Source organism: Oryzias melastigma, unplaced genomic scaffold, assembly GCF_002922805.2.
Source record: "Oryzias melastigma strain HK-1 unplaced genomic scaffold, ASM292280v2 sc00323, whole genome shotgun sequence".
NCBI classification, from domain to species: domain Eukaryota; kingdom Metazoa; phylum Chordata; class Actinopteri; order Beloniformes; family Adrianichthyidae; genus Oryzias; species Oryzias melastigma.
Genome location: NW_023416927.1, coordinates 81,369 through 95,379, shown reverse-complemented (window position 1 = coordinate 95,379; position 14,011 = coordinate 81,369). Strand labels below are relative to the sequence as shown.

Here is a 14,011-nt window from a genome sequence, read left to right as displayed (position 1 = left end):
AAATCTTCCTTCATTCAGAGTTTCATGCACTTTTACGCACAGCCAGAGGCGCAGCGGCCGGACTGGTTTTGGCGCGCGGCGCACCGGGGGGTGCCAGGTTTGGGGCCACTCACCCGGGCGTATTTGGACGAGTAGGGGTCCTCGAAGAGCGCCCACATCCAGGGCTGCCACACCTCCCACCTGGTCGCCCGGCGGCCGTCCTCCTGCATGCACAGCCGCTTCAGGTCGCCGTCCGCGCCGCCGGTAAGCGCCGGGTCGTCCTCGGGCGCGTCCGGCTCCGGGGTCTCGAAGCTGTCCAGCGCCTCCTCTGCGTCGCGGTGCTGCCTGTAGTTCATCCAGCAGCACGCCTCCACGTCCGTCTCATCGATGCCCCAGAAGGCGAGCTCCTCCTCGAAGAGCGGCCCGCACACATCGCTGGGACAGTGCAGCTTCCCGGTACGGTAGTAGTTGAGGATGAAGGCGAAGGTGGCCGGGTGGCGGTCGAAGAAGAACTCGTCGGACTTCGGGTCGTAATCAAAGTTGCTGAAGGCATCGGGCTCGGTCAGCCAGGACAGGCGCGTGCCCGGCAGCGTCTTCAGGGTGCTCCGGTAGGTCTCGTGTCGGATCCCCCCGCAGTTGATGACGATCTTCTCGCTATCTGACGCCGAGCAAGTCATGGCTGCGCTGGGGCATGCTTCGCTCTGCTGCTGCGGCTGCCGCTCCTCTCCATCCACCTGCAGTGTCTGCGCTGCAGAATGTCCGCCGCGGCAGCGAGTCTCCGGGCCAACAGAGGAGGACAGAGGAGCGCAGGGAGGAGGAGTCTGAGAGAGAGAGAGAGAGAGAGAGAGAGAGATGGGAAGGAGAATGGGGGGTCTTTATGAACAAGGTTTCATTAGCGCCAAAGTCAGACTCAAAGATCAATGCTTGATAGTCGGTCCCCTTGTCCTGGGCTGAGCGGAGGGAACAGGAGGCAGCAAGCACATGAGGAGTCTCTGCAGTAAACCCTCCTGCATGTGCTGCCTCTGCTGCAGGCTGCTGAGCCGCATCTTCCTCATAAAACTCAACAAATGAAAAAGATTGAGTCCCAGTATCACCTGGAGCCCCCTGGAGATCACAGGGGAAGATCTGTCAATCAATAACTGCTGATTTCTGATCAATAGAGCCTTATCAGAAGATCAGAAGAATAAAACATCAGGTGAACACATCCATCATCACGTGAGCAGAACCTCAGATATCAACTCTAATGTGGAGAAGTTATTTTAAAAAAGGATTACACTGAAAGACTGGGCAGTTTTCTCAGTTCCAACGTCCTTCTAGTTCAGGGGTCTGCAACCTGAGGATCCAGAGCCACATGTGGCTCTTTTATACCTCATTTGTGGCACTCTGATTTAAAAAATAATGGGCAAATAAAGTTTTTAATCTTAAATAATAACTAAGCTAAAAAAAACAAGTATTTAAGTGAAAGTAGCAAACTTAAACTCGTTCCAAAACACTCCATAGAGCAGTTGTTTAACAAAGTTAAACATTTTGATAAATTTATGATTGCAGTGTACCACAGTCAGAGGCTCAACATGAGGCCAGTAAGAACAAGAAAAAAATATATTCAAGGGTTACTAAGCAGATTCTCTATTTTTTAAGAAGTTGAAGTATTTAGGTTCTCCCTTAAGGTTCAAAACTACAGTAAGAGTCATTAAATTAGCTCTGATTGAATTTTGGTTTGCCAGATTTATGCATTTCTGGCAGAGATGCACCACAAAGTAGAGCTGCCACAAACAATTATTTTAATAGTCAACTAATCACTGATTATTTTTTTCCGATTAGTCGACTAATCTGGTCATGTGCAAACTGGATGTAAAGCACACATCTTAACCATCAGTAGCTTTACTAAAAAATAGATATGTAGTTTGTATATTTCCTGCAATAATGCTAGTGTGAATGCTGTAAGCTGAATTTTGCCACTGAATATGCTGAAATTGATAGCTGAAAACTATTAAGTTAATTGTTGAAACCACTGAAGCTCATAACCAACTAAAATATTAGTTAAATGCCCAATTATCCTAAAAACTGAAGAAAGCCTGAATTAGCCAAATAGCTAGCATCTAGCTAAAATATTAGCTAAACTCCAAATCAGTCTAAAAAACCTTAATAAATGCCATAATAGTCATAAAGCCAACAGAATACTATAATAACTTTCAACTTTACTACACTCTGAATTAGTATAATATAAAGTAACTAATCTACTAGTAAATTAGTCGTCGACTATTTAAATTGTTGATTTGTTGTCGATAAGTTGACTAATCTTGGCAATCCTACCACAGAGTGAAAAATTAGTAGTTTTTTACTCTTATTATTTTGTGCTGCATTCAGATGATCCTTTGTGACACAGGGTGTATTTTATTTTGAAAGGAAGTCATAGGAACTTTTGTCAAAAGTCAGAAATTGCTATTTGTTGAACTATTGTCTCAATTCTCTAAAGGGTGAGTGAAGACTGTGGCTCCTGCTGGGTTAAGGGCAGTGAAAAATCATCACAATGCCTCTTTAAGTGTTGAAGGTTGGAGATTCTTGTTCTAGTTTGACTACAATATTAGGAGAATGTCGTGAATAATGTTTTTTTCTCCCAGATTTTGGGATCCGTAGACTTGAGTTTAAAAGTTAATGGTACCTTATGTTTTGTTTTACAATAAAAAAAAAAAAAATTAAAAATCTCTACATCAAAGACCTACTCCAATACAATTGGTGTTTCTGTAAAGAAAATTGACATTAAAATGGCATTTCTGAGTGTTTCTTTAAATCATTGTGAATCAGGAGCAGACAACAACATGCTTTTGGAAAAAGTTTGTATTTGTGACATAGAAAACACCCTGGGCGGACCAAAAGCTTCTGATGCATCCACTTGCAGACAAATAGATCCATGAACGTCTTTGCTTTCCTCGTCTGAACTGCTCTGGATCAGAACTGTACGGCTGGATGGCTCGGATATTGCTCGCTATTGTTGCTGCTTCATCGGTAATGTTAGTTGGGGGTGTGAGGGGCTGTAAGCTAGTGGGAAAGAGTGTAAACAAAAGGATGTCAGGAAGCAGGGGCAGGCTTACTCTGCACCAACAGTCCCGCCCACAACTCAGAGGTGAATTTCTCATGAACTCCTGCAGTTTTGCAGAAACTATATCCTAGAAAAGGTCACAGAGTTTTAGATTTTTGTTAAAATGGCATCATCATAGTTAAAAGATCACTGGAAACAGTGTGATAATGCATACATGCATGGGTTCAAAATAATAATAAAGCCGGAAAGAGAAATCTGTGTTTTAGGGCAACTAGACTTCATCTTAGATCACACGTGTCAAAGTCAAGGCCCCGGGGCCGGATCCGGCCCTCCAGGTAATTCTATCCGGCCCTCCAGTTCATTTTATTTTATTGTTTTATTGTTGTTGTCTTGTGTTTATTTCTAACTTGTATAATTTCGACAAAATATATTTGTATGTAGATTAAAAATTGAAAGTTATTTAAGGTTTAAGTTGATTTATTCTGGAATAATATTCCTGTCTTTTTATTATTTATAATTATAATAAAAAGTTACAGTTTTAAATATTAAAAATTGACATTCTGCTAACCTTTTTAAGTATTTTATCCTTTACTAAGATTTTTTTAGGCCAATTTGAAGTTTAGCTATTTTTCAGCTACATGCTAGCTGTTTTGGCTAATCTAGTTTTTTTTTTTTTTTGTTTGTTTGTTTTTTTTTAGTTTTTTTAGGCTAATCTGGCATTTAGCTAATATTTTAGCTGGCTATCAGCTTCAGTGTTTTTAGCTATCAATTTCAGCATCTTCAGCAGCCAAATTCATCTTACAGCATTCACACTAGTATTATCACAGGTAATGCTGTATATCTAGTTCTTAATTATGTCAAAAAGTTAGGGTTTTAAAGTTTTAAATATTTCGTTTTAGAGTGTTCAATGAATGTTGATCCTGTTCAGCCCACGACCTAAAGTGTGTTTTGGAGCTGTGTTGTTTTCTAGGGCATAGTTTCTGCAGAGCGGCAGGACTTAATTAGAAATTCACCTCTGAGTTGTGAGCGATACTGTTGGTACAGAGTAAGCCTGCCCCAACTTCCCGTTTACAGGCTCTCTTGCTAGCTTAGAGCTCTCACATCCCCAAACTAACATTATATATTTATTTTTTTGTTTCTCAGGGACAGCTTACATTAAAAACGTCACATTCAATGAACCCAGCGGGTTTATTTCATCTGTGGTCCCCGCACAGATGTTAAGATTGTCTACATAAAAAGCAAAAAACAACTGATAAAACAGCAACAGTATTAAATAAAAAAATTAAAATGAATATAAAAGACATTATCGCACTATACTTACATAACACACCGAACAATATCTTCGCTATCCAGTTGTGTAGTTTAGATCCAGGTTCCAGCTCAGACGAGGAAAACAAAGATGTTCATGGATCTATTTATCTGTGAGTGGATGATCAGAATGGAGCAGAGCAGGGAGACTGTGTCCCACCCAGAGTATTTTCTATGTCACCAATAAGGTCTTTTTCCAACAGCATTTTCTCTTCTGCTCCTGAATCACGATTTGAATAAAGAAACATTCAGAAATGCAGTTTTAATCTTAATTTTCTTTATATGTTGTCCTCCATCATCTTAAAAATGCCTCCAGAACATGTTAAAAACACCATGTTGACCAGAGTGGGTCTGGAAAAAACAGTCAAAACTGATAGGCTTTGCTGGGATGCGATCACTTTCCCGTTTTGTTTTTTCTGTTGATTTATCAGTCAGAATATCATCCATTCATTTTTCTTTTGCTAATTATTTCTGACATTTAAATTAAGATTGAAAACTAAACTGTTGATCAGACGCTACAACAAGTCACTGGCCACAGTCTCCTTGCTCCGATACATCCTGCTGACTAATAGATCCATGAACGTCTTTGTTTTCCTCATCTGAGCTGGAATCTGGATCTAAACTGTACGTCTGGATAGAAATGATTTTGCTTAACATTTTTGTTGCAGCGCTAATGTTAGCTTGGGGGTGTGAGGGGTGAGGAGAGTGTACACAAAGGGATGATGGGAAATGAGAGAAGTCTTACTCCTCACCATTTCTAATGAACTCCTGCAGAAACTATGTCATAAAAAAGACAGGTTCTTCTAGATTAGACAAAAAGATGTCATCATCTTCATTGAAAGTCCACTGGGATCGATCTTACAAGAGATCAGAAAATGATTGGAGTGGGTCTTTAATAAACTGCCCCATGAACAGATGTTTAAGTAGTTTGGAGACGGTGGGGGTCCTGTCACGCTCATCACAAAGGGGGTTTTGGTTATCATTTGTCGACATTGTCGTTTTTATTTCCCACCATGCTCCAGGCACAGCCTGCTTTCGACCTGGGGAGTGGGAACAACCGGCAGCAATTTTGCAGAAAACTTAATGGCGCAGAAAATGTTGGTCTGCGATGCAACAGAAATGCTGCGAGACGAGCAGCGGAACAATGACTTCATCACACTGATGAGTTTGCAGTGAAGCTGCTCGTCTCGGGGAGCGTGTGCAGATCAAGCCTTCAGGTTTTAGTTATGTGTGATAAAATCTTTTAAAGAGGAACTAACTAGTTTGTTATTTAGCAAAGACTCCGTTGCGTCCTGCACCTTTGACAACTCTCATCTGTCCTTTCCTCTCTGCATCACTTCCTTCATCTTTCAATCTACTAAAGCACTTCGCTTAATTGGAGCAGAGATGGGGGGGGGGGTATGGCCAGCATTTCATGCCCGCTACACATTTTCTCTATCTCACTTTTTTTTCTCTTCCTTTCCAAGATGGTTGCTCCACCACGTCAGGGGGGAGGAGGGTGGGGGTGGGGCATAAGCAGAACCAGTATTTGCTGAGCTCCACAAAAAAAGGGAGAAAATGCTGCAGACCCAAGGATCATTAGTGTTCTCCCATTTTCTCACTCCTTCTCTCACACAGGGTATTCTCTCCATCTCCCTCTCCACCTCTCCCCATAATCTGGCTGCCTGTCCTCCCCCCTCCCTCACATTGTCTCTGTGCTGCAGAGCCAATGTTGCTGTGTCGGCCTGTTGAGAGCAGCCTGCAGCACCGAGAGCTCCACACTGTACAGCAGCTCCCCGCCGACCCCCCCACGCCGTATGCACCTAAAACTGTCACCGCCGCTCATGATCAGATCAGGGTTCTTATCTTTTTCTCTCCTCCCAGCAGCAGCACATGCCCGAATCCACCGAAACGATCAGCTGGTCATCAACCCAACTACCTGCCGCATAAAGTGTGGGGGGGGGGCTCCATCCTTCTGCAAGATTTATGGTAGCAACCAATATTTAGGAGGCGGTTAATCTTATTTTTTCTTATCCTCTTCCTTATGCTGCAGCCAATTAAAAATACTCTAGCAGTGAAGGTTATTATAAACATGCTGATGTATTAGATAGGGGAGGGGCCTAAAAAGTTCCTCAGAGCTTTGGTTGAAGTTCAGTTAATAATTTGTTTTTGTTAGACAGAAACAAGGAGGGAAGGTTGTGTTACGAACAGGCAAACGGTTAGATCCAATTGCAGCAGGTGCATTTGGCACAAACAGGACAACAGGCGTGAAGCACAGCTCAGAGTCCAGAAAGCTAAATCAGGGTCAGGATGGCAGGGGTCCAGCACAAGCAGGGTGGTCAGGGTCCAGGCGGCAGACAAAGCAGGGTCAGATGAAACAGAAGATCAGGTCAGGATGAGAGCGAAGCAGGCAGAGTGGCACAAACAAAAGGTGTGTTTGAGATCATGCAGGCAGACGCAGAGCTGCGCGGATTGCGGTGCATGTTGGGTAGTCTTGACTCTAACGTCACGTGTCAATCATCATAAAAATATCGTAACAAAGGGGCAGATGCAAGGCGGGTGCAGCTGGAAATCTGGCGCTCCGATGAGTACAAGCCGCCTAGATGACCACAGAACGATGCATTGTGGGAAATCCGTCCTGACAGTTGTTGTAGTTCAGTGGGATGCTAATCAGAAGTGATTGGTGCTAAATGAAGGAAAGCTGTGTATTTTGTAACTCTGTTGGGCTCCTGGAAGTGACAGCAGGGGCTGATGGGAAGTGAAGTGTGGAGAATCAGGAAGTGCTAGAACTCTGGAGATAGTTCCCGCTGAGGGCGAGAGGGAGAGACCGGGGCCTGATTCATGACAGTTTGTCCCTGGGAGTTTCAGAATCCATCTCTGCTGTTTGCAGATGATGTGCTCCTTCTGGCGTGTTTCGAGTTGGCAAATTTATTATTGCAAATCCAATTTATGCATTTTCACAGTCAATGGAAACGCAGCTATAGACAATTAAAACAATTGTTTGCTTCATTTGTTTCTTGCTAGGCACAGATTTATCTAGATACATAGCTAGTTTTGTGGGAGCTCTTATTTAATTTAATGAACCCCTTGAAGTCTGAATTTATTTCCAATGATTTAAAAAAACACTTATTTTTTTGCTTTTGAGAATATGCTAAATTATTGTAAATATGAAGCCAAAGTGGTTTGATGCATATTTGCAGCATTAGGCTGAATGACTGAAATGTGTGGTCATATCATCTCATCTGATCCATCTACATCCCATGTGTCAAAGTCCAGGCCCATGGGCCGGACCCGGCCCCCCGGGTAATTCTATCCGGCCCTCCAGATCATTTTATTTTATTGTTATTAATGACCCGATGTTATCTTGCACTTATTTCTAATGTATATAATTTTGACAAAATATATTTTTATGAAGAGTAAAATATTGAAAGTTATTTAAGGTTTAAGTTGATTTATTCTAATGTTATGTGAGGGCAAACCATTTACCCAGCATTCTGTTTGTTTGTCTGGCAATGGTATACTTCTCATTTTTACTTAAATTACACATATGAAGACTAGAAACAAAAATGAAGAAAAAGTCATCTGGAAAAAAAAAACTTTTGACAACATCTTAGTTTATAAGAAATAATGCATTTAGTATTAAATGCTCACTTTATTTCTTCATTTATTTAAACAGGAAAATAACAGATTGATTTTTTTTATTCAGAAGTACTAAAATAAACACGTCTGTTTTTTGCTCATTTTACTGCAACATGTTTACCAAGAGTGACCCACATTGGAAATGTGACTATGGCCCACATTTGTATTTTAACCAGTGGGCCACTTTTGGTTTACATACCTGTTAGCAGACAAGGTGACAGCCGCATGTTTGAAAAAAGTGGCCCACATCTGAAATGTGAATGTGGCCCACACTTTCATTTTAACTATGGGGCCACTTGAGGTTGACCTCCGCTTCGTCTCAAATGCTGCAATTCTGCCAGATGTGGCCCACATCCGTCTGCTGTCAGGGAAAAAAAATCATTTTTAAAGTTTTAAAAATGTAGTTTTAGTGTTCAATAAATGTTTATCCTGTTCGGCCCGAGACCTAAGGTGTGTTTTGGATTGGCCCCCTGTGCGATTGAGTTTGACTCCCCTGATCTACTGTCTCTGTTCTTTCCTTTGGTCACGTCATCCATTCATCTTCACCTCTGTTACCTTTAGCAGGTTAAACACAAAAAATTCCTTCATGCTGGATTAGATGTGCTGGACCCTGAAACAGCCTGAGGTGTGTGTGTATGAAGTGTGGCACAGTAACTTTTGCCAGGTAAGCGTTCCTTTGACAGCTGCAGACCACGGGTGACCCAGTCTGCAGCTGCACACAGCAGGTACAGTAACCGGTCAACAGACTGATGAAGCTGCAGGTGTGAAATCTGGCCACATCTTCAGCCACCATGCAGCATGAATCTGAGACAAAAGGAGACAATGAATCAGTTTTAGCCAACACCTCACCTATGAAAGAGTTTCAGGCTATAGTAGTGCCCCGGATTTTAACCTATAAAGACCCAGAACCATGTTTTTTTAACCTTAGAGTACTGTTGTCAGGTGATTTTCACCCCAGCAAAAGTCTTCATGATGTTCAATATGTTTCATGTTTCTGAGTGTTATGGGTCTCTGGGTAAAGTCTCACATGTTCCAGGAATGGTTGGACCAGAGGCCAAATCTCCACTATGTTTTTTTTTTTCAGGAATTTTTTTCTTCCCAAATTCCTAATTTTTCAGTAATTTTCTAGCATGTTTTTAACACATTTCTTTGTTATTAAATTTTATTTTGTTACATAAACCACAGTTAAAAATGAAAGAAAACTACTCTAATTTATCATAAGTTGTCATGATATATTTTTAATGACAAATACTTTTCATTGGGAATATTATATTGAGTAAAAATTACACAGGAAAAATTATGGTGTAACTTTTTATAGTGAAAGTGTTCTGGGGATAAATATAAAATTGTGTGGAAAAAACATCAACCAAGTTGACCACAGAAAACATTCCAAATATTTTCCCGTTACACCGATGTCAGTATGGGTTCCTGGGGGTTAACGCTATTCAGACATCAATTCAGTTTTATTTAAATAGTCTAACAAAGTAAAAATCTAATCAATACAAGCATTCATTATTAAAAAAATACATTTAATCTATTTGTCTTTTTTTTTTTTGGAAAAATTGATTAAACCCAATGCATTGTGGTCTATATTTATCAATTTAGTTAGCATCTTTTTTTTTTGTTTATTTTTCGCAAAGACTTCTGGGAAATCTCTAAGGCACTCTATTTTGGAATTGTACCTTCGGACAGCACTACAAAATGTCAAACGCACTAATAGTGAGTAGGAAGGAAGTTACTAAACAAGAGTAAGAAGAATTCATTTCCTGACAGTTCACTGTCGGAATAGGTCAAGATTTGGTAAAAAGAAAGAAAAGATGACTTTAGCCCACAGATCATAGGATTCTGTTCTTTAGGGCAATTGGACTTTTATGTAGAACTGATGAAGATACTTGGATGAGCAGCGAATCTTCTCAGATGAAATCTTTAAAGTCCAGTCACTCTGAAAAGCAAAGGCCTGGTCTACATGACTGATAATCTCCACACTCAAATGTCACACTCCAGGCCCCCCAGCCCAGTGTCCTACTAGTTTTCCAACTAATCCCACATTTATAGCTCTTATTTGGCAAAACATACCTGACCCGAAAATCAGTAACAGAACTGACAGAGATTTCTGACCAGCCAACTGAACAACAGGTCCTGGACTTGGACACTCCTGCTAGCCTCTGCAGTGAGATATTTCGGGACAAAACACAGTTGACAGAAAGCTGAAAGCAGAGGCAGATGACAGGCTTTGACAGGTGAACTGTACTCTGAAGGCTGCAGAGCAGGTTAACCTGGACTGCATCAGAGGCTGTGGAGAAAACTGACCATTGCAGCTGAAGCCATGGCAGGTTCCTCATACCTGACAGCCAGAAGTCATTAGAGTGGGAGAATAGGTACAACGTAGGGGGAATAAAGTGATGGTTTCCAGTTTGTGTCTTTACACCCAGACATGAAAGGCTCTGACATCAGAGTGTTCAGGTTTTTCTGAGCCGGGTGTTGGTGCTGACACCAAATGAAGCTGAGAACACAGGCTTCAGATGGTAGAACTGAGGGCAGCACTGGGTTTTTCTGATCTGTGACCTGCACTGATTCTTCTGTCATAAATTCTGAATGAATGAAACAGTTCAAGGCTCTTATTTATAATTGAGCATATGCATTAATGTTGCTGCAGCATGTGCTAAGCGAGCTGCAGATGTGTCTCTGATCCCTCAGGTTAACGCCCGTAGACAGTGCTTTACCGTCCACACAGAAAAAGACAATGAATGAAAACAGCTTTTCATGGAGGAAGACCTAAGCTGTTATTTCATTTTCTACTTTCAGTGCTGGGACACCAATGAACTTTAGAAAGAACTTAAAGATGGAGGAAAATTTGAGGAAAGAGCCTCAGTGACATCCTGAAGCAGCACAGGTTATCAAAGGACAAACTACAAATACCACACCAAGGAGTTTCTATGTTCACCAGCTGGATGTCAAGTCTAAGTGAAATGAGCAAAAGTAGCAACACATAGTCCAACCTTTAACAGTAAAAGAACCGTTTGGACTCGTTTTCTCCTGATCAAAGCCTAGAAGGAGGCGTGAAGTCTTACTTTGGCCTTTAAGAAATTTGGAGTCATGACCTTCTTTCTTTTAATAATAAATATGAATTACGTCTATTTTTTTGCACAAACAAAACAAAAATATAAAAAGAACCCAGAATCTCTCTAAATGTGATTTTTTTTTTTAAACGTTTGACTGAAGTTAAAAAACTTATTTTCAAAATAAAAGCTGCTCTGTACCAACCAGGATCATCTCAGAACAGCTACTAACCAATGTTGTTCAGCATAAGATAATATGTGCTTTAAACTCATAAAAGATCAAACTTTTTTAGCAAAGTTTTTCTTTTCATATAAATCTGTTCATCCTGGAGGTAGAGTTGAACAAACAAGACGTCTTCAGGTCAACAGGATGTAAAAACCTACATAGTTTATCATCTATGTGAACCTCAGACATCAATTTATACACTTAACAAATCTCAATCAAATAAATGCTAATTAAGTCATCCTAACTTTAAAAATTGCCACCCCCCCACCCCCCCTTTTCCTTCTTTGTCCTCATCAGTCTTACTCTGCTGGGTTTTGTTATTTTAGTTTGGATCTTGGTAGTCTTAGTTTTCAGGCTTTGTTTATTTGTTTTCTTTAGGTAGTTTTGGTTAGACAGACATTATCAGGAGCTGCTGACTCTGACTGTCGACATGTCTGGATCAGCAGTCTCCATGACTTATTTTATGTTTGACCAAAGAGCCTCCATGGAGAGAGAAAATAACCACATGTGGATCTGGAGCTGCAGGTTGCAGACCTCTGACTTAGTCTAACGATTGACTGTATGAGAGAACTGGATGTAGAAAATTGTTTTCTTTCTCTCCAACCAAATAAAGTCAAATCAGTCAACATTTTTCCGCGATATGGATGCCGCCATTTGGAGCCAGACAACATTAGAAAGCAGTGATTGGTCCGAGTCGGTCTGAATCCACATTTCTATGGCAACTATTGTCCCCAGTCAGGAGTGAGCTTGTTGGAAGTCCACATCCCCACCACTGATAGCAAGCTCGGGAAAATCTGTCAAACGTTTCAAGTATTTGAGGTGGTGGTATGGAGACCACATTTTTATTGAGACATCTGATTGGTCAAATTTGAATAACTTGCACTACAGGAATAAAATGATGAAAAAAGAGGATTATCAAGAACACGTTTAAAAAATGTATCAGAGCAAGAATGGTTATTCTGACTAATAGAATGACAGAGTAACAGCTGTTTATTTCTCTGTAGAAGTCTGTGGGATTTTGGCTTTTTGGAGCCAGCAGGTACTCACTCAGTCCAATTCTCTATATACAGGCAATGAGTAAAACACCTGAAAGACCAGACCCAGATGAACAGGGAGGTCTGGTTTGTACTTACTGGGTCAGGAGGTTAATTATGCTTTTTGGTGCTTACCATTGCAAGCTTTATAAACCACCAACAGAAACTTTACTTTCACTCTAAAGTTACGTTTATACTGGACACTTAAACATGTTTAGCCCTTGGTATTCACACTGGACGAGCAGGGAGGGGCCTCTTCTTCTTCTTTTTCTGTTTATTATCATATGTCCACCACCTACAGTTAGAAGAGTCTTGGTGTGAAATGTCAAAACGGTGCTGATCTTGCAAATCTTGCTTCAGGCTTTTTATTTCACAGCTATATTTTGATATATGAAAGATTTGGTGTCACGGAATTCCAGCTGGGAACAAAACACAATTATTAATTTCTCCTTTATGATCAATTTTCAAACACTTAGCGCTTTCATGAATTAAAAGGGGCACCGTTCATACGTCAAGAGTCGAAAGTCGCCATTTGAACGCGCATTGCCGAGTGAACGTATCTTTACAAATAATGTCTTCCAGATTATATAATTTTGTCCTATCCTGTAAAAATACAAATGACTGTCTATCTTTTTTTTTTTTTCTCAACGTATGTAAAACTGAATGAAATCTGAGTATAAGAGACTCAACTCTCTAAAGAGACTGGGATAATTCTGCAGGCACAAGAAATGAAACACAAACAGTTTCTCTTTACATGTTTTTCTAATTTTGAGCAGTGGTTGTTACAGCAGTTTCCTCCACAAGCTCTGCCCTTTTGGTCTCATTTTTTTTTATAAATGAGAGCCATCAAGCTTCAGCTTTGCAGAAATGAGCAATAACATCATAAAAACAAATCCTCACTATCGTGAAACGTGGTGGAGAGGAACCTTTAGCTGCAACGTTGCAGAAAAGATTGTGAACCTGACTGGACTTGCTCTGTGCAGTGCAGCTCCAGTTTACCTGCAGAGTCAGTGGGGAACAGCGACATCTAAAGGCCAAGCAGGAAAACTGCTGGCGTCAAAATACTGCAGTCCCCCCTCCCTAACTACGTTTCTCCAGTTCTCTCCCAAACGCCAGCTTTGACCGTTTTCAGCCCCTCTTCTCTCTTGATAATAAGATAAGCAGGATAATTATTCATGTTGGGTGAAGACTGTTAGAAGAAGAGGAAAAGGGGAAACAGTGCAGAGGTCAGATTGGGAAAAGTACACTCTGTTCTCTGACAAGTGAGCTGTCCATCACAGCCACACGTTTAGCATCTTTAATCCAATCAACCTGCAGGCTGGTTCCAGCTTCAGTCAGTTTGAGGGACCCATAAACTGCAGCGGAAGTTGATGAGAAATTATTCTTTTCTCAGTTTATGGGGGGAAAAAATGCAAAATGGCATAAAGGAAAAGTGGTTAACATTCCAAATGCAAAGAAAGGATGTGAAAATTAAATACACTTTAAAATAACCGGAATCTAAAAAAACAATGCTAAAACGTGACAGGATCAGGAGTCATGTGATCCAGCTGCTGGGGATAAATAGCTGGATGTTCATGCTTAAATGAAGCAGAAAACTGACATCAGCATGAACCTGAGTCTGTCTAATAACCTTCTATGAACTTTTATATTCTTTTTGAAAAGGAGTGTAAAATATTGACAACAGTTTCAACTGTATTTATTTATTTATATACATATCCCTGTAAAAGTTTTTTTTTTTTTTTTTGAG

General features: G+C 40.7%; 1 protein-coding gene across 1 annotated transcript in view; it reads right to left on the bottom strand.

The window, feature by feature from the left end:
* The window catches only part of LOC112138210 (potassium voltage-gated channel subfamily C member 1), a gene marked incomplete in the record, with an annotated part of 75,994 nt that extends 74,904 nt beyond the window's left edge, over positions 1–1,090 (bottom strand). The window contains 1 exon segment of the mRNA XM_024260783.2: positions 114–1,090. Coding sequence (XP_024116551.1) covers positions 114–656 — 543 coding nt within the window.
* Between the last annotated feature and the right edge of the window lie 12,921 nt (positions 1,091–14,011).